We start from the raw sequence: 25,384 nt of genomic DNA on the forward strand, positions 1-25,384 counted from the left end.
GGGGGGGGTCTGCAGTAGATAAAGCATTGAGCTCTCAAGCATGGGGTCCCAAGTTTGATCTTTGGCATTGCATTGTGCCTGAGTCATGCTTTGGTTCTCAATCTCCTCCAATCTCACCTGCTCTAATTAATAAGTAAATTAAATATTAAACATAAAGAAAAAGAGACTGGTAAACTCTAGGGCCTCTCCCCAAGTCTTCCCAGACTTTCCTCCCCAGCCCACAACAGTTTGTCACAGCACCAGGCGAAAAGCACATCCTTGGTTCTTCCTCATTCCTTCCTCCTCTCCAAATCTATCCCGAATCTGGTAAGCAATTTTGCTGGCCCCTTCAAACACATCTATCTTGTCACCTGATCAGTTATTTATTTATTTATTTATTTATTTTTGGCCTTCATTCCAACACCACAATGAACTTACTCATTTGTCTCCTCAGCTATCACCTGTGGCAAAGGACTTCTACCTCTTTGTCCTTCCTGAATCTCCAGTCCTGAGGAGGCTGTGGTACTGCCATACTTTCTAACTATAGAGGCAGAGAAAGGATGTCCTTAAACATTTGTGTCCCTGAGCAGTGTTTTCCACATGCATCACTGAAACTTACCGCCAGCACAAGTCTTACAGGGAGGAACAGACATTCTAGAATTACTTGCTCTGACATAGACAGAACTGGGATTTTTCCGCTGCCAGGGCTGCTGTCACTACAGACCACACACAGACTGGGGACTCAAAGGTTCAGAGGCTGATTTTCTCCCACTGTGGAAGCTAAAAGCTCAAGTTCAATGTTCTGTCTGACAGGGTGGTATCACAGAGCTTTTTGCCTCACAAGGCCTTCCCTCCAAGACTGAACAAGGGGGACAGAGGGGTTGCTCTGGCATATCTACTTTTTTTAAAGAAAATTTATTTATAAAAAGGAAACATTGGAATAGTGGAATAGTGGATCCATGATTGCTCAACAAATTGTTTGGCTTCGTATGTTAACTCTCTTTTCAATCACCAGGTTCCAGATGCCACCAGGATGCTGGCTAGGCTTCCCTGGATTGAAGACCCCACCAATGTGTCCTGGAGCTCAGCTTCCCCAGAGACACACCTTACTAGGGAAAGAGAGAGGCAGACTGGGAGTATGGACCGACCAGTCAACGCCCATGTTCAGCGGGGAAGCAATTACAGAAACCAGACCTTCTACCTTCTGCAACCCTCAATGACCCTGGGTCCATGCTCCCAGAGGGCTAGAGAATGGGAAAGCTATCATGGGAGGGGGTGGGTTATGGAGATTGGGTGGTGGGAATTGTGTGGAGTTGTACCTTATGTTTTTGTTCATTAATCCTTTCTTAAATAAAAAATTTAAAAAATAAATAAATAAATGAAAAAAAAAAGGAAACATTGACTAAACCATAGGATAAGGGGAGTATAACTTCGCACAATTCCCACAACCAGAACTTTGTATCCCATGCCTTCCCCTGATAGCTTCCCTATTCTTTAACCCTCTGGGAGTATGGACCCAAGGTTATTGTGGGATGCAGAAGGTTGAAGGTCTGGCTTCTATAATTGCTTCCCCACTGAACATGGGCGTTGGCAGGTCTATCCATACTCCCAGCCTGTCTCTCTCTTTTCCTAGTGGGGAAGGGCTCTGCGGAAGCAGAGCTCTGGGACACATTGGGTGGGGGGTGGGGGTGTCTGTCCAGGGAAGTGGGCATATCTACTTTTAAGGGCACTAATCTTATTAGGTCAGGACCAACTCTCACAACCTCATCAAACCTTCATTCTTTTCTGAGATTCCCCAGCACCAAATGCAAACCACAGTGGGGGCTTGGGCTTCAACATTCAGTCCAGGGCTGGGCCGAATGTTGCAGTAGACTAGTAGTGCACCAGACTTGTATGCCTGAGGCCCCTGAGGTCCCAGGTTTAAACCCAGCATCACCACATGCCAGAGGCAAGCGATGTTCTGCTATCTCTCTCTTTCTCTCTCTGTCTCTCTCTCTTGACAATAAATAAGTAAAGCCTCTTAAAGCAACATGCAGTCTTAAACACCATCTCAGCCCAGATGCAAGCCCCAACACATACAGATCCAAAGCTTATCCTCTTCACTGCTGAGTCACACTGCTTCAGAGCCTGCCTGTCCTGAGTCACTCCCTGCCAGACTCCTTGTATCCTCCGGGCTGTCTGTGTGTCTCTTTCTCACACCCACACCTTCCTGGACCGAGGATCCTGAGATGTAAAGCCAGGATTTCCTTTCTGTTCTCTTCATGACCTGGAGTCAGCAACATGGTTGTCCCCCAGGCTCTCCACCAATGTGTCATGAAGAACAGTAGAAGGGACTTCCTGGAGCTGCCTTCCCATCCACCCACTGTGAGTCTGTCAGATGTCTATAAGCAGAGTGCCTTCTCCCTAGTGTCCTGTTTTTGGGGCCACTTCCCAAGTGACATCCACAGCTGCAGGGATGAGGTTCAGGAAGATTCTTTCCCACTCCACCCCTCAGTGATGACATAGCCCACGGAAAGACCCTTCCATGGGGTGACCCACATAATTCCTTCCTCCCTTGTTGAGTAATGATGTATTTGTTTTGTTTGGATCACTTTTGTTTTTTCCCCACTTAGTTGCTTTGTGGAATTGCCCTAGGGAAACCATTCCAGAAGATTCCATGGGGGCAGGGTCCTGCCCTGTGTGTAGTACTCAGGAGAGGCCTTGGGCTACTTGGGATAAAAGGGTGTCTCTGCATAGGAGATGAGGAAGAGGAAGGCAACTGCCACAGTCCCAGGGATTGGCTCTGAGGAAGCCCTCCCCATGGAAGCTTCTGTAAATATCCCTTGGTAGAGAGTCCACTTACAGGGCACACTGATTGAGCGTACATGTCACAATGTGCAAGGATTTGGATTCAAACTCCCAGTCCCCATCTGCACAGCTCCACGAGTGGTGAAGCAGGTGTCTCTCTGTTTCTCTCCTCTTTCGTTACCTTTCCTCTAGATTTCTGGCTGTCTTTATCCAATAAATATAATTTAATTTTTTAAAATATTTATTTATTTATTCCCTTTCATTGCCCTTGTTGTTTCATTGTTGAAGTTATTGATGCCGTCATTGTTGGGTAGGACAGAGAGAAATGGAGAGAGGAGGGGAAGACAGAGGGGGAGAGAAAGACAGACACCTGCAGACCTGCTTCACCATCTGTGAAGCGACTGCCCTCCTGCAGGTGGGGAGCTCCGGGCTCAAATGGGGATCTTTAAGCTGGTCCTTGCACTTTGCAACATGTGTGCTTAACCCACTGCACTACCACCCGGCTCCCTAAAAAAAAAAATTTTAAGTCCACTTACTTTGTGCACAAACCATAAGTGGCTGGTATGAACAGGCAGGTACCATAGAAATCATTCCAAAACCAGTGAGAGACCCTGCTAGCCATGAACCCAGGAACTCGGGTCCCAGTGTTCTTGCTGGGAGCCATCACCTCACTCTTCCTCCATGCCAGTCTCCTGTTTCCTAATGTTGGGATGGGGTCTCCCCCGCCACCACCCAGGACAGGGACAAAAAGTGCAGAGCTGAACAGTAGGGGAGAGTCTCAGGGCCTTCCTTTCTAGAATGTGTCTCTGTGTAGGAGAATGACAAAACAGGAACCTGGGAATCCTGGTGAGTGGCTCTGGTCCTGAAGGTGGGCAGTGAGGCCATTTGAGTCACCACTCTGAGTCATGCATCTGAGAGGCCACTGAACTCTCACACCTGCAGAGGTGCCTGGTGATACAGTGGGGGGCCCAGCAGGCCTCAGAGCCACTAAAAGAACAGATTCAGAACTCAGACAGAGGGGTATCAGGACCCTGGCCATCATGTCACCTGCTGTCAGCAGGCCAGGACAAATGTCCCCTCTGATAAGGTCCATTTAAGTCAGATTGGAAGGAATCTTCTAGAAATTCCATTTGTGGGTCTGGGTTGTGGCACACCCAGTAAAGTGCACGTCATCATGAGTGAGGACTCAGGTTCATGATCCCCTGTCCTTATCTGGAGAGAGGAATCTTCAAAAGAGGTGAGACAATGTTACAGGTGTCTCTCTGTCTCTCTCCCCCCCATCTTGGATTCTCTATCTCTCTCTATCTCTCACCCTCCATCTACAGGAGGAAAAAATGTCTGCCAGGAGTGGTGGAGTCATGCAGGCACTGAACTGCAATGATAATCCTGATGGCAAAAAAGAAAGAGAGAGAGCGAAAGGAAGAAAGGTAGAGAGGGAGGAAGGAAAGAAGGGAGGGAGGGAGGAAGGAAGGGAGGGAGGGAGGAAGGAAGGAAGGGAAGAAGGAAGGAAAAGAGGGAGGGAGAGGGCAGGCAATATATATATATATATATATATATATATATATATATATATATATATATATATATATATATATACACATAACCATGCTCAAGAACTAGGGTTCAAGCCTCCTGTCCCCACTTGGCAGGTGGGTGGAGCTTCATGAGTAGTGAAGCAGTGCTTTTCTCTCCTCTATTCCTCACATCCCTCTCTGTCTCAATAAATAAATAAGTTATTAAAAAATAAAGAAATCCCATCTCTGATTCCTCTCTGTCTCCGTGTGTCTGTCTGTCTCTCTTATAAACACACACACACACACACACACACACACACACACACACACACACACACACACACAAAACTTGCTCTGGAATGTTCTTTCCCAGCCTCCACTGAAGGCTGTGCATTGTGGGCAGGATTTGTTTTGATTCCTGAAATACCTTTGTCCCTTCACAGTTTTTTGATTCCTACTAAGCAGATTTAATGTGCAGACCAGAAGTTGTGAAACTGACCCTCACCTCACATAAAAAGATGGGTTCTAAGAAAACCAAGGATTGTTCTGTCCCCCTCTATAGTCACTCAGCTCAAAAATCCACCCATGTATTCCCAACTGAATCCCAGTTCTCCTATCCTCACAGGAAGCTCTTCAGAGCCTTTGAATATCTTGGGGGCACAGGATAGGTAGGAAGTCTTCTTAACATTGGACCTTTGATGGTTTCCCAACTTTCTACTGTTAAATCATTAATAAGTTCTCCACCCCTAAGCATTTTAAGATTTTTTCCATTATATTTTGATTAATAAAATAATTAATAGAAAGTTTTTTGTTATCTCTAGGGTTTCACTACTCTGGGTTGACTTTTTCAGACAGAAACATGTGTGTTCATACACACACACACACACACATCACAGCCCCCTAGCTTCTTCCAATTCTGTGAGTGCTGGGCTTGAACCTGGGTCATGCACATTGCAAAAGAGTGCGCTATCAAAGTGACCTGTTTCACCAGTCTGTCTATTACATATTTTGAATGAAAAGTAGAGAATGGGGGGTGTTATGTGTGGTGATGGGAATGGAGCCTGGAGTGTCCAAGGCCTCAGGTATGCCACGTCCTGTGCTCTAACATTGAGTGAGTTCCTCAGCCCTACAAAAGTAATTTTTTTCTCTTTGAAGCATTTTATTGGAGGGTGTTTGACACATGGGTACAACTTCTCATCTCCCCATGATAGGTGTCTGCATAGGTCCATCCCCAGCATAGGTCATTTCCCACCATCATGCACCAGCACTCCAAGACCCCATCCCCCAGCACACTCCCTGCCCTCCTTCTCCAGAGTCCTTAGCTTTAGTGCAGTATACCTGTCCCAGTTCAAGTCTCACTTTGTGTTTTCTTTTTTTTTTTACTTTTTTCCTCCTCCAGGGTTATTGCTGGGCTCGGGGCCTGCACCATGAATCCACCGCTCCTGGAGGCCAGTTTTTCCCCTTTTTGTTGCCCTAGTTGTTGCAGCCTCGTTGCGGTCCTTATTGCCATTGTTGATGTTGCTTTGTTGTTGGATAGGACAGAGAGAAATGGAGAGAGGAGGGGAAGACAGAGAGAGAGGGGAGAGAAAGATAGACACCTGCAGACCTGCTTCACCACCTGTGAAGCGACTCCCCTGCAGGTAGGGAGCCGGGGGCTCGAACCTCACTTTGTGTTTTCTATTTCTGTTCTTGTTTATTAAGTTCTACCTCTAAGTGAGATCAGCAACTATTCATCCTTCCCCCCCCCCTTTTTTTTTTTTGGCTGATGTTACTTTGCATAATTCCTTCAAATTCCATTCAGGATGAGGCAAAAAAGATGGCCTCATCATTTTTAACAACTGAGTAGTATTCCATCATGTATATAGACCATAACATTCTTTTTTTCCCCACAAATAATAAAAAAGTTTAATACCACCTCTCCAGAAAAATTACACATTGTATAGGCATACACAAACTGATTATAATTGCATAATATGTAGATCATGACTTATTTTTTCTTTATTTGGGGGATTAATTGTTCATAGTCAACAGTAAAACACAGTAGTTTGTACACGTGTAACATTTAGACCATAACTTTCTTAACTGCTCACCTGTCATTGGACTTCTAGGTTCCTTCTAGGTCAGGCTATTACAAACTGTGCTGCTGTGGACATAGCTGTCAGAAATCTCTTAGGATGGTAATTTTGCTTCCCTTGGCATTGTCATTATGAGTACCTGTGCCAGTTTCAGGGGTCCCTAGAGGGTGACCCAGCTGGCTGGGCAGAACCAAAAAGAATTTTAAGCCTATTTCCCACCATGCAAGTCTTTCCTAGTTTTTGGATATTCAAGCTCATTCCTTGGGTCAAGCTCCATGACCAGCTGGGTGGGCAGTGCCCTGGAAATCTGGGAGGCCAGCATGGCAGAGGAGTGTAGATATACACATGATTTTGCTAGAGTTAGGCTCCAGGATGCTGGGACACTTTTCAAATTGACAGTCTTCTTCGGAAGAGCAGACCACCAATTGAAATGCTTCCTGGTGGGGTTCCACCTGTTTATAGTGTAGTTCAGGGAGTGCACCCCACTTTCAAGAATTCTTTTTTAAAATATTTATTTATTTACTCCCTTTTGTTGCCCTTGTTGTTTTATTGTTGTTGTTATTGATGTTGTTGTTGGATAGGACAGAGAGAAATTGAGAGAGATGGGGGAGACAGAAAGGGTAAGAGAAAGATAGACACCTGCTCCACCACTTGTGAAGTGACTCCCCTGCAGGTGGAGAGCTGGGGGCTCGAACAGGAATAATTATGCCAGTTCTTGTACTTTGCGCCACGTGCACTTAACCAGCTGTGCCACTGCCTGACTCCCACTTTCAAAGCAGATTCTGTCTTTGAAGACAAGACAGATACACATCAAGTTGTGGCTGAGAGCCACAGAATTCAGGAAGAGCATGTATTTATGTAGTGTTTCAGTGGTCTTTCTATCCTCTTCCCTCTATCAAAAGGAAAATAAAGAGGAAGTAGAGGGAGAGGGATGATGAGGGGGAGGAAGAAGAGGAAGAAGGGGTTGACTGTTTCTGGCATGGTCCTAGTACACCATGTGGAAAGCTTTGTGCAAGGTGGGTTCTCAGGGTACATGATCCAAGTTTTGGGTCCCCTCATCAATAGCCTAAAGAAAATCTGTGTTCCTACCATTCAGGGGCTTGGTTAGATGCAAGAAGGAGTGGGCAGTGTTTGAATGTTCTAAAACACAAGCAGCCATCATGACCAAGAGGACCACTTATATTTGCAAAGGCCACCAGTGCTTTCACCCAAAAAGGACTTTTAAACTTCATACATACCCTGGCTGCCTCACTCACACTTTCTCTCTAACCCAGCAGATATTGAGACCATGCAAAAACAGGCTCCTATCAAACTTCAGTCAAAAATACCAAACCTCTGAGTGAGTGAGTTTCTCCGAAGCCTGAGATCACTGGGCTGGTGAAAGCATGGGTAACAAAATTTCAACTGGAGTAGGAATGGCAAGGGGAAGAGGAGGGTTGCTCCAGAGTTTGGAATTTTCCTTGAAGTTAGCAAGCCACCTTTCAAAGAGCAAGGAATCATTCGTTTGCTTTTGATTGTCCTGCAGGTTGGGTTTGAAGGACGGAGTAGTACTATTTTTAAAAGTAAGAGAGAGCAGTAGAGTGCACATATTAGCATGCATGATGACCTGGGTTCAAGTCCCCAGTCCCCACCTGCAGGGAGGAAGCTTCACAAGCTGTGTGTGTTCAGTGCCTCAGAAAGAGAGCAAGAGGTTATTAAAGTCTGGGTCAAGTCTGCTTTTTCTTTAGTTAAAGGAAGGCAGTCATCCATGGTTTTCTCTTTCGTATTTTGGATCATGAGATCCAGAAAGTCACGTCCCAGTCCCCACCTACAAGGAAGAAGCTTAACAAGGGTGGAGCACTGCTACAAATGTCTCTCTTTTCCTATCTTTCCTTCCTTCTTAATTTCTGTCTCTATCCAATAAATAGATAAACAAAATATTGAGGAGGGGGCATTAGAGAAGCCTGGGCCGGTCTCTGGGGACTCACTGCATGTAACCAGAGACAATGCAAAGCACAGTTATTTCAATATGTTCTGTTCTTTCAGTTTGAGTGATGCATACACTAGACAGAAAACTGCTAGCACCAGATCCTATCTGACTATCTGACAAAGTTAGTTACCTTGTTCTTTTAACTAGAATTCAAATACAGCTTATTGCTGTGCAGTGTTTTTTTATAGGAAACTGTTCAAACACAACACATTAACTCTCACCTATATTCAACACTGAGCTTCTATATAGCATGGCATCAAGCACTTATCTTCAGAGAGCACTAACTACTTACACTCCCCAACACTTAGAATTAATATTCCCCCAGGGAATCAGGCGGTAGTGCAGTGGGTTAAGCGCAGGTGGCGCAAAGCGCAAGAACCAGCACAAGGATCCATCCCAGTTGGAGCCCCTGGCTCCCCAACTGTAGGGGAGTTGCTTCACAGGCGGTGAGGCAGGTCTGCATGTGTCTATCTTTCTCTCCCTGTCTTCCCCTCCTCTCTCCATTTCTCACTATCCTGTCCAACAACGATGACATCAATAATAACTACAACAATAAAACAACAATGGCACCAAAAGGGAATAAATAAATAAATAAATAAATAAATGAATGAATTAATATGCCCCAGATCAGATCAAATCAATGGGGTTTACAATAAACAATATCTATACAACTTTCCCATATTTGAGAGCTACTCTCTTCTCTGCTCCAGCTTTCTGGTCCTTTTTTCAGCCATCACATCATCTCCCCAGACAATAACTTGGATCCACCTACATATCATATCAGGCTCAGAAAAAAAAGAAAGAAAGAAAGAAAGTTGAAAAAAATACCCTAGTATAGTCATGGGCTCTTTGGAATATAACTAAAATAGGACTACTAACTATCTACAAAATGGAGACCACCAGGTCTTCATATGAACTATTCCAGCCTTTAGGTTCATAATTAGTCAACAATTTGTTTGACTTTATATGTTAGCATGTTAACTCTTTTTTCAGCCACCAGGTTCCAGATGCTAATATGATGTCAACCGGACTTCCCTGGACAGACGACCCCACCAGTGTGTCCTGGAGCCCCACTTCTCCAGAACCTCACTCCACTAGGGAAAGAGAGAGACAAGCTGGGAGTATGGATTGAACTGTCAACACCCATGTTTAGTAGGGAAGCAATTACAGAAGCCTGACCTTCCATCTTCTGCACCCCATAATAACCCTGGGTCCATATTCCCAGAGGAATAAAGAATAGGAAAGCTACCAGGGGAGGGGGTGGGACACAGAGTTGTGGTGGTGGGAATTGTGTGGCGTTGTACCCTGCTTATCTTATGGTTTTGTCAGTGTTTCCTTTTTATAAATAAAAATGAAAAAATAAAAAATAATTAAGGGAGTCGGGCTGTAGCGCAGCAGGTTAAGCGCAGGTGGAGCAAAGCACAAGGACCGGCATAAGGATCCCGGTTCGAACCCCGGCTCCCCACCTGCAGTGGAGTCGCTTCACAGGCGGTGAAGCAGGTCTGCAGGTGTTTATCTTTCTCTCCTCCTCTCTGTCTTCCCCTCCTCTCTCCATTTCTCTCTGTCCTATCCAACAACGACAACAACAATAATAACTACAACAATAAAACAAGGACAACAAAAAGGAATAAATAAATAAAATAAAATAAATAAATAAAAAAGAATTAATAATCTATACTAGACAAAAATGAGGAAGTGTTTATTTTAAGTACAATACAAATACAATTGTTTTGTTTCTTTAAGTTATTTTAAAAATATTTGTTAATGATAGAGGGAGATAGAAGGGGGAGGAAAGAGAGAGAGGGATAGCACCAGAGCATCACTCTGGCCCATGTGAGGCAGTGGTTGAACTCAGGACCTCATGCTTGAGAGTCCAGTACTTTAGCCACTGTGACACCTCTCAGACTGCATTTTATTAAGGTCTATGGGGATGGAGTGGTTACTGATTCTCTTTGCTCACTTTTTAATTATGAGAGTTTGGGATGTGTGTGTGTGCATATGTGTAGGGGGAGAAATTTATCATGTTAGACTTTTAATTTACTATCAAAAACAAAGGATATTTTCCCCCATGAAACACTGACAGAGACCCAGGAATATTAGCAGATATATTGATGCATATTTTTTTGAGTGAATTGATGGAGCAATAGTGAAGACTGGTAAAATGCAGAAACGTATGTATAGCCCTATGCCGGGCTAACTTCATGGGCGGGAGAGAGATGACCAGGGACTCATGGCTGAGCTGGGACGCAGTTCAATCTTTATTGACAAGTGGGGATGCATTTCAACAGTCTAATCTCTAATCACAATTCTGTCCTATAGATCTCCTGAGGTGGAAGCATCAGGTCAGAAGAGGATGTACATAGGATAGGGGGTGGGGAGAAGGAAAAAGCACGGGAACCAGTGGGGATTAAACGAGTGCGAACAAAATAATGATTATGTAAACAGACCACAAGCAGTGCAACAGAAGGGGTCTTAGAAGCAGAATTCAGAAGCAGCCCAACAGTCCTGGATCCTATTTGAATCTGTAACTTTGCCAGAATTCAATACTAGGATGTCTGTAAACCAGACAACAAGATCTATGACAAAAAAAATCTGGGTGTTATAAAAGAGTCTTGAGATGTCTTTTCTCATTCCTCTCCTCCTCCTCCTCCTCCTCTTCCTCATCCTCATACTTCTAAGAAAGCCTAGAGTAAGATTTTATGTACTGATACTATGAGTTTGATTTATTAATATAACAGGTTGTACACTTTTTTGTGATCATTCATGATATTTACAGTAGCAGTAGTAGTAATAATAGTAATAGTGATAGTAGTAGTAGATCATGCAAATTAAAATTTTATTTTGGGGAGACAGGAAGTCCCACCCAGTAGAGTACACACATTACTGTGCAGGAAGGCCTAGTTCAAGCCCCCAGTTCCCACCTGCAGGGGAAAAGTTTTATAAGTGGTGAAGCAGTACTGCAGGTATCTCTTCTCCTCTTCTCCTCTCTCTCCCTTGCCCCACCCCCGTCAAAAAAGAAATGAAAAAACAGACAATGAGCCTCAGCTGTAGCTCTAGTGGCCAAAAAAAAAGTTTAAGAAGTTAATTTTAATGTAGGATAGATAAATAGGATGAAAACCATGAAGCACAATCAAATCACCATGCATTATGAAAATGTCACCAGGAGTGAGTATGAAAAAATAGAATATAGAAAAAAAAATCTATAGTCTATAAAATGCCATTTAAGCATCTTAGACTCTAATTTGTTATTCCATATTCCTGTTTCCTCAAAGCATGTTTGATCACCTCCTTCTTTTTAACAGCTGAGTAGTATTCCATCATGTATATAGAGCATAACTTTCTTTCTTTTTTTTTTTTTTTTAGAATTTATTTCTGAGAAAGACAGTCAGAGAGAGAAAGAACCAGACATCACTCTAGCACACGTGCTGCCAGGGATTGAACTCAGGACCTCGTGGTTAAAAATCCAGTGTTTATCCACTGCACCACCTCAAAGATCACCAGAGCATAACTTTCTTACCACTCACCTGTCACTTAGTATCTGGATTGCTTCCAAGTTCAGGCGATTACATTTTTTACTGCTATTAAAATAAGGGAGAAGGGGATGCGTGGTGGCACATTCAGCTGAACACACAGGCAGGTCACCTTGTGCAAAGACCCAGATTCAAGCCCCTGGTCCTCACCTGCAGGGGGGTAGCTTCATAAGTGGTGGAGCAGTGTTACATGTGTTCTCTTTCTCTCTCCCTCTCTATCTCCCCTTTCCATCTCAGTCTCCCTCTACCTCTATACAACAAAAGAATAGAAAGAAAGTGTAGTGATAGATGGGAAATTCCTACAACTGCAGGAGTCTACACACAGCACACCTACAGCCCACATGGTATTCAATGGTGAGAAACTGGATAAGGTGCAAGACAGGGCTGCCCAGTATTGGAGCTACTATTCCACAAATACAAAGTATTAGCAATTAGGCAAGACCAAAGGGAACCCAGGGAGTTTGGTCTTTGTTTTCCTTTGGGGAGGAGGGGAGTGAAAAAAATAATAATAAGAGGAAGCTCAGGCTCCGCAGGAGGCCACCGGCTGTTCTCATAGGCCTGTGTTTACCCTGGAAGTCACCCAGCTGTCAGGAACTGTCCATGTCTTCCTTGTGAAAATCTTTAGTGACAGACTGAGAGCCTGGTCACCCTAAGTTCCCCTGCGCCTTTTGAGGTGAGACCCACTGTCGTGAATGGAGCAGTAGGCTGCGACAGACTGAAGGAGACCCAGAAGGAAGAGGGATGCCCATAAGATCAGCTGCCCTGGAATGATCTAAAAGCCTTTCCCCAAGATGTCCTGAGCAGGTTTCACCCAAGACAAGTCACCTTCCTATGTGGGGCTGGCATGAACCTAGAAGAAACAGTGAGCACAACTGTAAAGCAAGAAGATTGACCTGAGTTAGGGTTGTCTTAAGTCATAAACTCATAGAGACAAAGTGGTGGTGTACTTGGTAGAGCACACATATTACCATGCTCCCAGTTCCCACCTGCAGCAAGGAAACTTCATGATTGGTGAAGCAGTGCTGCAGGTTTCTCTCCTCTCTATCTCTCACTCATGATCAGAAAAATAAAATAAAATAAAAAAACATGCAGCCAGGAATGAAGGGGCTATGGAGCCATGAAGTTCAGGGGAATCAACCTTGTTACCAGAGGAGCCTACCTGAACACAGACAAACATTGAGAAACAAGGTTCTGCCACCAGCAGCCACCCCACCCCCTTTCCTCATGCCCTGCTCATTCCTCAGCACAGGACACAAGCTCCAGTCTGCACCTGCACCATTGCCATGTTTGCTGTCCTTTTATACAGCACTGAAGGTTTCTTCATTTACTGATCTATCTAGTGCTCAAGTGCTGGTCCATCAGAGAGGAACCCAAAGCATTGGATGATTTTTCCCATGATCTTGGCTTTTCCTATATTTGTTTATATCTCTGAATGATGGGAAGAAGTATCTTGCCTTGTCTTCTGTGGTATCCCCACCCACCCCTACATTGCTTATAATGTGGTTTTTAAAAATCTGGGAGAATGAACCGGGCTGGGTCCTGGGCACCTATTGGCAGTTGTAGAACCCTCCAGAATTCAGTGTATACACATGTGAGATGATGTTGAGGGAAAATTCAGGACACAGGGGGTCCTAGAAAGTACATTCTGTCTTCACTGGGTTTGCATACATGGAATTGCGATGCACACTAGCATAATTTTAGCATAGTTTGTTTTCACTGAGTTTGCACATGTGGAACAGAGATTCTCTTGGTGAAAGGTTCCCTTTTTCTTTTTGCACTATATGAAGGGGGAGGAGTTTACTCCATCCGGCCAATGAAAAGTGGGTCCCAGTGTGATGTAGGGGACATTGTAAAAGGAGCAGATCTTGAACAAAGAGGAGTCTTGGACCTTGGTCACTGACTTTGTGTTTATAGCCTGGGTTTTGGGGCCCAAAGACCCTCGTGAAATCTATCCCCTGAGCCTTTCCTTTTAACTTTACTTTGCACAACTAATAAAGAATTTAGAAACCATACACCTGAACATGTGTCCTTTGATATTCTTTTTCATCAGAGCAGCAATGAACCTTTTGAGCCCCCTAACAAGGGGGTATATATAATGGGAGTGGGGTAGGAAACAGTATTCAGATATGCTTTTTTTTTCTGGAAGAGGCCATTTGCACTTAATCTAGAAACTTGGTCTTATTCCAGTGTTGTTTAAAGGCTGTGACTTGAAGTTTGTCATTGGTTTTATGCTTGCAAGTAGGAATGCAGCAGTTTGTTTTACTGATTTATTCATTTATTTATTTTATGAGAGCTGCTTGGTTCTGGCATATGGCATTACCAAGGATTGGATTTGGGGTCCCTGGGGCCTCTGGTATTCAAGTTCTGTGCTCTAACATTGAGCTGCATGCCCAGTCCCTAATGCAAATTGTGTTTTTTCTCTTAATATATATATATATTTTTTTCCTTACCAGAGCACTGTTCAGCCCTGGTTTATGCAGGTACTGGGGACTGAAACTGGGGCATCAGAACCTCAGGCATGAGAGACTTTTTGCATAATAATTATGTTATCTTTCCCCTAATGTAGCATTTTAAAACAGAATAATTGCAACCATTAACAGAGAAGTCTTTATGGCAGTTCCTAGTTGAAGAGACTTTGCTATTTAAAAACCCTGACAAACACAGGTACATGAAGTGGGCCAGAGAGAATGTTAGCTGCCCCCTAGGAAGGTAAAGACTTGCTAGGAAAACATGTAACTTGGGTTTGGGTAACTTCATCATGCTCACTACAAAATACCCCTGCACACCTATGGTCCCTGTCTGCCAAACCTGGCTTCATCAACGGCAAAGAGGATCAAATTCAAGGCCAAGCTTGCTTCTGGACTTTTCTGTCACCCAGACCTCTGATGGGATAGTTGACAGTGTGCAAATACGCTGTGAGTGGATACACCCTGTGCGAGGCCAGGGATTGATTGTTCGGGACACTGTCAGAGCATGCTCTCTTGTCTCACCAGAGACAAGAAATGAGACCAGCTACGGAGTAGTTGTGATTCAGTTCAGGGAAAGCCTGGCCGCGCAGGTGGATAAGCGGTGCAGAGCCGAGCGACACCTGGGTCACCTGCCAACCGGACATCTTGGAGCCCGCCCTGAGGTGTCTCTGCAACCCTGGAGCCTGGGAACCCCCATCCCCCGCTCATGGTAGGTGGCGCGGGAAATGGTCGGGCCATCATTTTCCAAGTGCCTGTGGGTGGGAGCGCACCAAGATCCCAGGAGTGTATGTATGGGGGGGAGCGGGGCGTCCGGGGACCAGGTGCACCCTGCAGTTGGGGTGCTAGGCTACCATAGGAGTGTCTGGTGTTGACGAGCTGGCCAGGGTCTGGGGTTCCCGAAGGTCTTCCAGGAGGGGACCCCGAGCGCACTGAGCTGGGCTGGGATGTCTGGACAAGCCGCGACTCGACTTCGAGCTCTCAGGAAGGCGGTGGTGAGGGTGGCGGTGGGGCGGGCCGGGGTGCTTTGGGGCGGGAGTTTGGGGCGGGGGCTCTGGGCGGGCTGGGGCTCAGTAGGGCGGGGTCTGGGGGGCGGGCCGGACGCACTGGAGTGAGAGCCGGCATGGGCGAGGCGGAGTGAGTTGCGCAGCGGCCAGGGGCTGCTGGCTAGGTGAGTTCGTGGGACTCTGGGACAAAGGGCGCGGGGCTGGGGGCTCGTATGGGCAGCCGGCCGGCGCCCCGCGATGGCGCGGCTTGTCAAGAGCCGGGTAACGAGGTCGCCCGGGAAGAGCGCGGGGCGGCGGGGCAAGGAGCCCCCCCACGGGCCTGGGGCACTGACAGCGCTCGCCTGCCCTTGCCCCTTTGTGCCGCGCCTTCGCGGCCCGGCCGGGGAGGGGGGGGTCGAGGGGGGGGGCGTTAAAGGCGAGCCAGGAGGCGAGCTTGCCCAAAAGCCCAAGCTGGGAAGGCTGGAACTTTCCCTGAGTGGCTCCCAGAAACCGCCCTCTGGGCGCACCCCTAGTTTTTGGGAGCAACTCCACCAGGAGCTAATGTTCAAACGAAAGTAATTGTTGTTGTAGTCTGGAAGAGGATTAGGGAAACTTTTAATGTAACCCATTTTTTTCAGACTACAAAACAGGCGTGCTGGTCAACATTTCCCAGTTTGGTGTGTGGCCTCTGGCTCGTCCTAAATTTCATCACAGCCCAGGCTTGTGGACCTCTTTTCAGGACCAGGGGCACCTAGCTAAGTGGAAAAGCTCAGTCACAGGTGCAGACAGCTGAGGGCCAAGCCTCATCCATTTCAGGATATGCATGGCTCCTGGGTCCCTATCCTCCTTGTGCCCAAGAGCATTTAAACTGTTCCACTGTATCTCCTTTATCTGGTCCCTCAGACTGTGTGCCTCTAGAAGGTGTTAGGTGGAAACTGCAGTCGGGAGAAAGCTTAGTTTAGCAAAGCCTTTCTCTGCCCTATATATTCACTTGAGGAAGTGTTTGCCATCCCATGTCCTCCAATTGCCTTTCAAATAAACTGTCTTCACTTGTAAAACCCCCACACACACACTTAAATAAAGCCAGAAGAACACCTGTTGGCCCTTTGGTGCCTAGATGGAAAGGAAAACATTTTTCCCAAGGTCAGGGTCATGGGTCTCTCTCTCTCTCTCTCTCTCTCTCTCTCTCTCTCTCTCCTTCTCTCTGTCTTTGACAATGGCAGCCTGTTTGGGTAGATGGGGAGTCATTTCTGGGGGGGGGACATTTTTCTGCCCAAAAATGTGCCAAAATGCCCATTAGTGGGTGTGCAGGGTTAGTAAATCTGTACCTCTCTCATGGAGCCTCTGATGCAGTCTTCCAGGCTTTCTTCTCACAGAACTGCCAGGCTCCAGGCAATTTAGTTTTCAGAAGCTCACTATTGAGCTGTGGTGCACTCAACTCTTGTTTCACTGCCAGCTTACCTGCCCCCTGAAAGCTAAGGTAGTCAGCTTCACCTGCCAGTGGACAGAAAAGCAGTGAGGCTTCATATGAGTCCAAGATGATATCTAGGGTGGATGGGCTTGTCAGTGCCCTCTGATTTTTTTTTCCCTTCTCCCTGTTAGAGACTGGAATTCCTCAGCCATTATGCACTGAGGTCTGATTTGCTTTAACAGGTCCTGGGGCTCAAGAAGAATGAGACACACCCGTGGCAGCAGTGGCTGCAGTGTTGGCTGCAATGTTGGCCCTGTACATTATGAGCTGTTCGCATGGTTTCATTCTCCCCAGAAAATCAATACACACATGCACGGACACACTTGAGCACACACGCACTCATGTGTGTTCTCTCTGACTTCTCACCTTCTCACGTCATTTCCCTGCTTCTTTCTTTCCTCACTGATTGTCCTGGTCATAGGAATTCATGAAGACTAAAGGTTCACACCCAGCATTGTTTGCTGGAATGAACCATTCTCCCAAGCTCCTTTTAAAACGATTTATTTGTGGGGAGAGGAAGAGGGAAAAGGGGAGGGGGAGAGGGGAGGGGAGGGGGGGAGGGGAGGTGGAGGGGAGGTGGAAGGGGGGAGGGGGAGGTGGAAGGGGGGAGGGGGAGGTGGGGAGGGGGGAGAGGGAGGGGGGAGAGGGAGGGGAGAGGGAGGGGGGAGAGGGAGGGGGGAGAGGGAGGGGGGAGAGGGAGGGGGGAGAGGGAGGGGGGAGAGGGAGAGGGAGAGGGAGAGGGAGAGGGAGAGGGAGAGGGAGAGGGAGAGGGAGAGGGAGAGGGAGAGGGAGAGGGAGAGGGAGAGGGACCAGAGCATCGCTCTGGCTTTTGCAATGCTGGGAATCAAACTCAGGACCTCCTATTGGAAGGTCCAAAGCTTTGTTCAGTGCGCCCTCTACTGGCCATCTCTAGTCACTGCAGTCTTGAATACTATAACCCCAAGCCTTTGTTGTGCTCAGGCACTTGGTAATCTGCAAATCCTTTGGACCATGAGTTTCTTAGTGGACTTAAGAAGAAACAGCGTCCTCAGAAAGGAGAAGTATCTTTAGACCTGACAGAATCCGATAACTGGAAGCCAAATAGTTTCCATGTCACTAAACATGGAGAACAAAACATTTGCCCACCTTAATTTTGCATGCTGCCTTGCCATGTAGGTGAAGTAGTACAGGGGATAGTTGAGTGTTTTTTTGAATATGAGTATGAGGGGGTATTTATCCAATAAAGCCTTCTTCTAAACATGGAATGCAGAGTGCTGAGTTTGTTTTATCATCACCCAGAGAGCTGGCTTATGGTGGGGCTAGGGTTCATGTATGGTGCCTCACACATAAAAGTCTCTTTGCATCACCACTGTGCTATCTCCCCAGCCCCTGGTAAGGATAACTTCTGGTAAATATAATTCCTTTTCTTTCTTCCTCTTCCTCCTCCTTTTACTTATGTAAGCCATGCTGCCATCATTCCTATTTTTAAGGTGCAAATTTCTAGAGAAGTCTACCAGGCAACTTGCTTATAAAGGAAAGAGAATTCCAAGTGGCATGATTCCACTGGCAATCTTTCTGGTATTGTAAGGTCCCAGTTTGCCTTACATCTGTTTACCCACTGGAGTGTTTTTATTTAAGTCAACTCCAGTGGGGCACAGTGTACACACTTCACTGGAGTTTCTAGAATTGGAGACAATAGCTGTTTTGTCTCCCAGTTGATTGTTCCATTGTGGCTATGGGGTACTGGGGTGGGGCAGTGGGGCAGAGCAGTGGTCTCACTGAGAAACCCCAGGCCCAGTGTGTTATTAATGGCCAGAGGGAAAATATAGGCCCTCAGCTGGGTGGGAGGAGAGGGGTCCCCCCTCAGCCTTTGCTGAGGCTATTCATGCCTAGCAGCCTTACACTCCCACCCCATTCTTGGAGGCTGCCTTCTGCTGGGGTGGGGGGTCTTTGTCCCTTTTCCATACCTGATCAGGGGAATGTTTTCTACAGTGAAATTATCGTGCTCAATTCTTCTTTTCCTTCCTTGCTTCTGCACTCCCACCCCCATCTCCTGCCCTCCAGAATCCCATGAGTGAAGGCTGTTGATATAAAGCTGGTGGCATGACATTGTTTATAACCCCCTAAGTGCCTGCCCTGTGCTCCTCTGACCCTGGCAATTTATAAAATCAGACAAGCTATTTATTTATTTAGTTTTAGCTCTAGGGCTTCACACATGCACGATTTGCTGTTTCTCCTATTAAAAAGAAAGTGGGAGACGGGCGATAGCACAGCGGGTTAAGCGCATGTGGCGTGAAGCGCAAGGACCTGAGTAAGGGTCCTGGTTAGAGCCCTGGCTTCCCACCTGCAGGGGAGTGGTTTCACAAGTGGTGAAGCAGGTCTGCAGGTGTCTTTCTCCCCTCCTCTCTGTCTTCCCCTCCTCTCTCCATTTCTCTCTGTCCTATCCAACAACGACATCAGCAACAACAATAACTACCAAAAAAAGGCAACAAAAGGGAAAATAAATAATTTGTGTAAAATATTTATTTCCCCTTTTGTTGCCCTTGTTTTTCATTGTTGTAGTTGTTGATGTCATCGTTGTTAGATAGGACAGAGAGAAATGGAGAGAGGATGGGAAGACAGAGGGGGAGAGAAAGACACCTGCAGACCTGCTTCACCGCCTGTGAAGCGACTCTCCTGCAGGTGGGGAGCCAGGAGCTCAAACTGGAATCCTTACACCGGTCCTTGTGCTTTGCACCACGTGCGCTTAACCCACTGTGCTACTGCCTGACTCCCCAATAAATAATTTTTTAAAAAGTAAAGTAAAAAAAAAAAAACTGTGGGAACACTGGAGTTATGCGGGAACCAAACTCTAATGAAAACTGTTAGCAAAAAAAAAAAAGAATGTAAGCTTCCACTTGAGATAGGATATGGCATAATGCAATCTTACCTCTTCTTCTCCTCTTCTTCTCTCCCTCCCAAGAGTTGTGTTTGGAAACCAGGAATACTTGGTGACTTGATACCTCTAGATAGAGGGTGAGAGCCAGAGAGAGAAGGAATACGTGCAGCACTGCTCCACCCCTCCTGTGGCAGGTGGGAACCAGGGACTTAAACCTTGGTCTTTGTACCCGGAAATGTGTGTACTCTGCTGTGTGAGCCACCACCTGGCTCCTGTGGACTGTATTTGCAACGTGCATAAAGAATGTGGTGGTTAAGATCTGTTTAGGTGACCAATCCAGACCACACACAAATGCAAAGGCTTCTTGAGGACAAAGACCCAAGTGAGAAAGCAGCAGGTGATGTCGATCACAAGATGATGGACACTTGTGCTTACTTGAGATCCTGGGGGTGTGCAAAGAAAGCCAATGGGAGGAGAAGTATTTCGCTGGCTTTGTCAGAGGCTTTCTATCCTAGAACTAAGATTGTAATACTAGTTCAGTTAGTTCCATTCTGTATCACTATTGTATTATTATTATTATTGTCATCACCAGGGTTTCAACGATACAGGATGACTTTTTCAGACAGAGAGACAAAATGACAGAAAGAGAAAGTGAAATAAACCACAGCACCCGAGCTTCCTCCAATTCACTTGGGGACCAGCTGGAACCTGGATGGCGCTTGCGGCAGAGCCGTGCACCATCCAGGTGAGCTATGAGGCCGGCCTTGACTGTTTTCTGTCTCTGCAGGCGGAGCTCAGCATGGCCCCGACTCCGAGGCTGCTACTGCTCTTGTGCGCCCTGCAACAGGCAAGCGGCCACGGGAAGCCGACGTGGGCCGCCCAGCGGGTGCCCGCCGTGCTGCCCCAGGCCACCCTGCCCCTGGCGCCGCCGGCCTTCGCGGCTGAGGCCCGGCTAGAGGTGCTGTCGCCGTGCGGGCCGCAGTGTCACCGGGGCAGCCCACCGCCCGGCCCCGAGCAGCTGGCGCAGTACCTGTCCTACGAGACGCTGTATGCAAACGGCCGGCGCACCGAGACCAGGGTGGGCGTGTTCGCGCCGGACCTGGGCGGGGCCGGAGCCAAGGCCGAGGCCACCGTGAGGGCCCCCGGCGGGGCCAGGGTCCGTGCCCGGCGGCAGATCTATGGCCACGACAGCCGCTTCAGCATCTCGGGCGCGGCCTTCCTGCTGCGCTACCCCTTCTCCACGTCGGTCAAGCTGTCCACCGGCTGCACCGGGACGCTGGTGTCCGAGCGCCACGTGCTCACGGCGGCCCACTGTATCCACGACGGCCAGACCTACGTCAAGGGCACCCAGAAGCTGCGGGTGGGCTTCCTGAGCCCGCGGGTGAAGGAAGGCGGCCGGGGCGCCAACACCTCGGGCCCGGGCCGGCCCCCCCAGACGCGCTTCCAGTGGATCCGGGTGAAGCGCACGCACGTGCCCAAGGGCTGGATCAAGGGCAGCGCCAACGACATCGGCATGGACTACGACTACGCGCTGCTGGAGCTGCGCAAGCCGCACCGCCGCGCCTTCATGGAGCTGGGCGTGAGCCCGCCCGCGCGCAGGCTGCCTGGGGGCCGCATCCACTTCTCAGGCTACGACAACGACCGGCCGGGGGCGCTGGTGTACCGCTTCTGCGACGTGCGCGACGAAACCCGTGACCTGCTGTACCAACGCTGCGACGCGCAGCCGGGTGCCAGCGGCTCCGGCGTCTACGTGCGCATGTGGCGGCGGCCGCAGCGGCGCTGGCAGCGCAAGGTCATCGGCGTCTTCTCCGGCCACCAGTGGGTGGACGTCAATGGGGCGCCCCAGGACTTCAACGTGGCTGTGAGGATCACCCCGCTCAAGTATGCCCAGATCTGCTACTGGATCAAGGGGAACTACCTGGACTGCAGGGAGGGCTGACTCGCCGCCACCCCACAGGGCTCACTGGAGGACTTCCGTGCAGCTGCTCTGAGAGAGGCTTCCTTTTGTCACACTGGGTGTGTGCGTATGCGTGTGTGAGCGTAGGTTCGAGACATCATGTCTTCTACTTGCTTGCTTTTATTTTTTTTGCCACCAGTGTAATCACAGGGGCTCAGTGCCTGCATTCCTCCAACACTCCAGGTGGTCTTTTTCTTTTTTTCCTTTCCTCCAGATAATGAGACAGAGAGACACACAGAAGAGAGACACCACAGCACTGCCCCACTAGCTGCCTGCATGAGGTGGTCCAGGCCAAACCCAGGTGCTTGGCATATGGTACCATGTGCACTCACCTGGGTGAGCCCCCTGGCAACCTCTTTACCTGGTCCTTTTAACTGCATGCTGACTGGCAGGATCCTTTCACTGCTGGTTTGTGTGTCATATTTCTTGTGCAGCCTGATGGCAGGTGTGTACCTAGAAATCAAAGAAGCCAATCTTTCACTTTTGAGGAAGTCTGACTTTGCTTTCATCTGAACTCATATCAAGATTGAGATCAAATACATGGCCTGCTGAACCTACAGATTCTTAGTGTGTGTGTGTGTGTGTGTGTGTACACATGCACACATTTCTTCCTGAGATTTTTGTTGTTGTTTGTTTGTTTTTTGTAATGCCTAGTCAGTCCATCATGTTTCTGAGTGTCAGTGTTCCCACCCCCACACAATTCGTGTAATTATCACAGCCCTCCTAGGCAGGCAGTCACCATGTTTTGGATATTGGGGGTGGAGGGGGATGGAATCCCATCCACTTAGCAGTCCCTGATTAGTCCAGTGATTCCTTAATTCTAACTTTGGTTACTGTAATTCTGACTCCCAGAAAATCAGTGCTTGTTTAGACACAGCCATTTCTCCTGTTTGAGGGAGATATGCCTCTGCCAATCTGTAGCCTCCATCTCCTCACCCCCAAGGCGAGCAGGCTTCTCATGTCCCGGCCTAAACAATGCACGAGAACAGGTCATCCTGCTACCCAGCTCATAGTTGTGGTCACACTCGGAACAATCACAGCATTTTAACACCCCCTGACCTTCCCTTGAGAACAGACTTCGTGTTTTATCACTTGGCTGAAGTTGTTTCAAAGGAATTAAATTCCAGAGAACACTGAGAGCTTTGCTGGACAGATGTCCCCACAGAATGACCCCTTGTTTGCCTGTGGCCACACAGGCTGGGTCAAAACTATTCCACAGCTTGCAGTATGCTTTGGGAAGTAGTAGGGGGCTGTGTGCTTCTTCAGTAGGGAGGATCTTTTATTTTTTTTAGTGCATTCATCTGGTAGGTGAATATGATGGAATAGCCAGTCTGACTTTCATTCTCCTCCTTCCAGAAGGGCCTCTTATTCTCCTGAGACTCACCAGGTTGTTGAATGCTAGAGACTGCAAACACCCCAAACTTGGCCAGTGGGGAAATGGCAATGAATCTAGTTCACATGCCCCAGTGAATATCTTTGTTGGAGCACTCCACAGTGTGCAAAAGAAAAGTCTGGCTTATTTAAGGTTTTTTTATTATTATTATTTCAACCAGCATTATTGCTGAGGCTCAGTGCCTGCACCAGTCACCCACTCCTGGTGACATTTCTTTTATATATGGAGAGAAACAAACACAGAGAGAGGAGAGACACCTGCAGCACTATTTCACTGCTCTTAAGGCTTCCCTGTGCAGATAGGAAACACTGGGGCTTCAAACCTGGGGCTGCATTTGTGATTGGCATGTGTACACTTAAGATTTTATCCTGTGATTCTCTGAACACTTCTTTCTATATTCCTCAGTAGAAGGGGGAAAAAAAAAAGCAAATGGATTGCAACGCATCAATCGACTGTCATGCTTGGTGCTTGTTCCCGGGGTAATTTCCATCTGTAAGGACATTAAACACAGAAAAAATACTTAACACCTTCTCAGGATGGCCTCTGGCTGCATTTTTTCTTGAGCTCTGGGGAAGCACAGCCCAGAGAAGGAACTGGAGAAATGTACAAGCCCAAGCTCTCTATCACAAAAATACTACACCTAGCAAAGGGACACTGAGCTCCAAGACAATCTGCTTTGGAATCTGGGTGGAATCTACCCCCAGGAAGAAGACCAATCTCCCAGCCTCACTGGCATTTGGGTATCTGGTTTCTTTTCACTTTTGCTTGGTGCAGAAAGTTCACTGAATACCTCAACTAGAACTGATATTTTTAAATAAGATGCCCCCATTATGCAGTACCTTAACTTCTTGGTCTTCATTTTTTCCTGAGAAAATGAAACTTCCCCCTCCCCTACCACCAGCAAGGGGAGAGAGTGGTACAAAGTCACAATATAGTCAAGTGATGGGATCTCTACCTACAGGGGTGGGGGAAGCTTCATGAGCTGTGGGATAGAGTTGCAGGTATCCCTCCTCTCTACCTGTCCCCCATTTCTCTCAATTTCTCTCTGTCTCTATAAGAAAAAGAAATCGTCAAAATCATCTCATTGTTTAGTCCACGAGCAGATGCAGTGTAGTCAAGAATAGCACCCAGGTTATATGAAGCACAGCTCAGAGATCTTTGAAGGGAAGCTGGAGGAGATTCTGACATCCCCATCTCTTCAAGGGGACTGGCAGGAAGCCTGGTGTAAAGCTGTCCCGGCAGCCGAGATAAAGGAGACAGCTTGGACAGCAGTAGTGTGCCTAATGCATCACACCAACCCCCACACAGGTCATGAGTATTCTTGATTACTTTTGTCACCAAGGTTATTGCTGGGGCTCGGCACCTGCATGACTCCATCACTCCTAGTGGCCAAGAGAAGTCTTTTTTTAGACAGTGAAAGACAGAGGTAAAGAGAGGCAGAGAGAGGAGAGACACCTGCAGCTCTCCTCCACTATTTGTGAAGCTTTCCCCCTGCAGATGCTGCTCTGTGGTGACCTGTAGCTCAAGCCTGGGTCCTCAAGCATGGTGTCATGTGGTCTTCTGGGTGGGTTCCCTGCCAGCCCCCATCCTTGAATTTTGACCTCTGTGGGGACCCTGAAACCAGGTCCTGCCCTGAAGATGCTCAGGGATAACAACAGTTCAACTCGGGGGCAGTGTCCAAAGTCGTACCCAGTGGTGCTCCCTGTTCAGGTGCCAGATGCCAGGCTAGCTTTGCGGGTGGGAGACAGACGAGCAGGGACTCATGGCTGAGCTGGGAATGCAGTTCAGTCTTTATTGATGAGCAGGGATGCAGTGCAATCAATCTAATCTCTATTCATTAGAAAATCCTGTCCTTTATATCTCCTGAGGCAGAAGTGTCAGGAAGAGGAAGTACGTAGGATAGGGGGTGGGGAGAAGGAAAAAGCACGCAAACCACTGGGGATTAAATGGTGGAAAACAAGATGTGACTAGGAGAGGGGGTGGAATGGAAAAAGAGCAGGAACCAGTGGGGATTATACCAGTGTGGGTCTCAAACAAAACAATGATTATGTAAATAGACCACAGCATTAAGCAATGCAAGCAAACCTAACATGATGATCAAAACAGGTCTTAGAAGCAGAATTAGAAGCATATCAACAACCCAGATTTTCCAATATGCAGTGGTGGGGGTGCCCCAACCTCTGTGTGTTCAAGGATGAACCTTGTTGTCAAATAACCTTTCTGTAGCTTGAGAAGTGGTGCAGTGGATAAGGCATTGGGCTCTCAAGCACAAGGTTTCCAGTTTTCTCTCTCTCTCTTTTTCTCTCTCTCCCCCCCAATTATTTAATAAATCTTTCTATGTCAAAATCTCCCCCCCATGTGTGTTCCCTAAACATACAATCATCCAGACTGTCCACCAAAG

At 47.4% G+C, this 25,384-nt stretch overlaps 1 protein-coding gene and 1 long non-coding RNA gene across 2 annotated transcripts in view; one reads left to right on the forward strand and one right to left on the reverse strand.

Annotated features, from left to right (window-relative positions):
• LOC107523674 (uncharacterized) overlaps nucleotides 1-25,384 on the reverse strand; it is a 591,794-nt gene that overhangs the window by 290,066 nt on the left and 276,344 nt on the right. The gene's annotated exons all lie outside the window — the stretch shown is intronic.
• PRSS23 (serine protease 23) lies at nucleotides 15,354-23,517 on the forward strand. Its single transcript, XM_016194584.2, has 2 exons — nucleotides 15,354-15,490; nucleotides 20,421-23,517. The coding sequence occupies exon 2, from the start codon at nucleotides 20,433-20,435 to the stop codon at nucleotides 21,570-21,572; it is 1,140 nt and encodes a 379-aa protein (XP_016050070.1). The 5' UTR covers nucleotides 15,354-15,490; nucleotides 20,421-20,432; the 3' UTR covers nucleotides 21,573-23,517.

The sequence above is a fragment of the Erinaceus europaeus genome, chromosome 17 (assembly GCF_950295315.1).
Source record: "Erinaceus europaeus chromosome 17, mEriEur2.1, whole genome shotgun sequence".
In the NCBI taxonomy this organism is placed as follows: Eukaryota; Metazoa; Chordata; class Mammalia; order Eulipotyphla; family Erinaceidae; genus Erinaceus; species Erinaceus europaeus.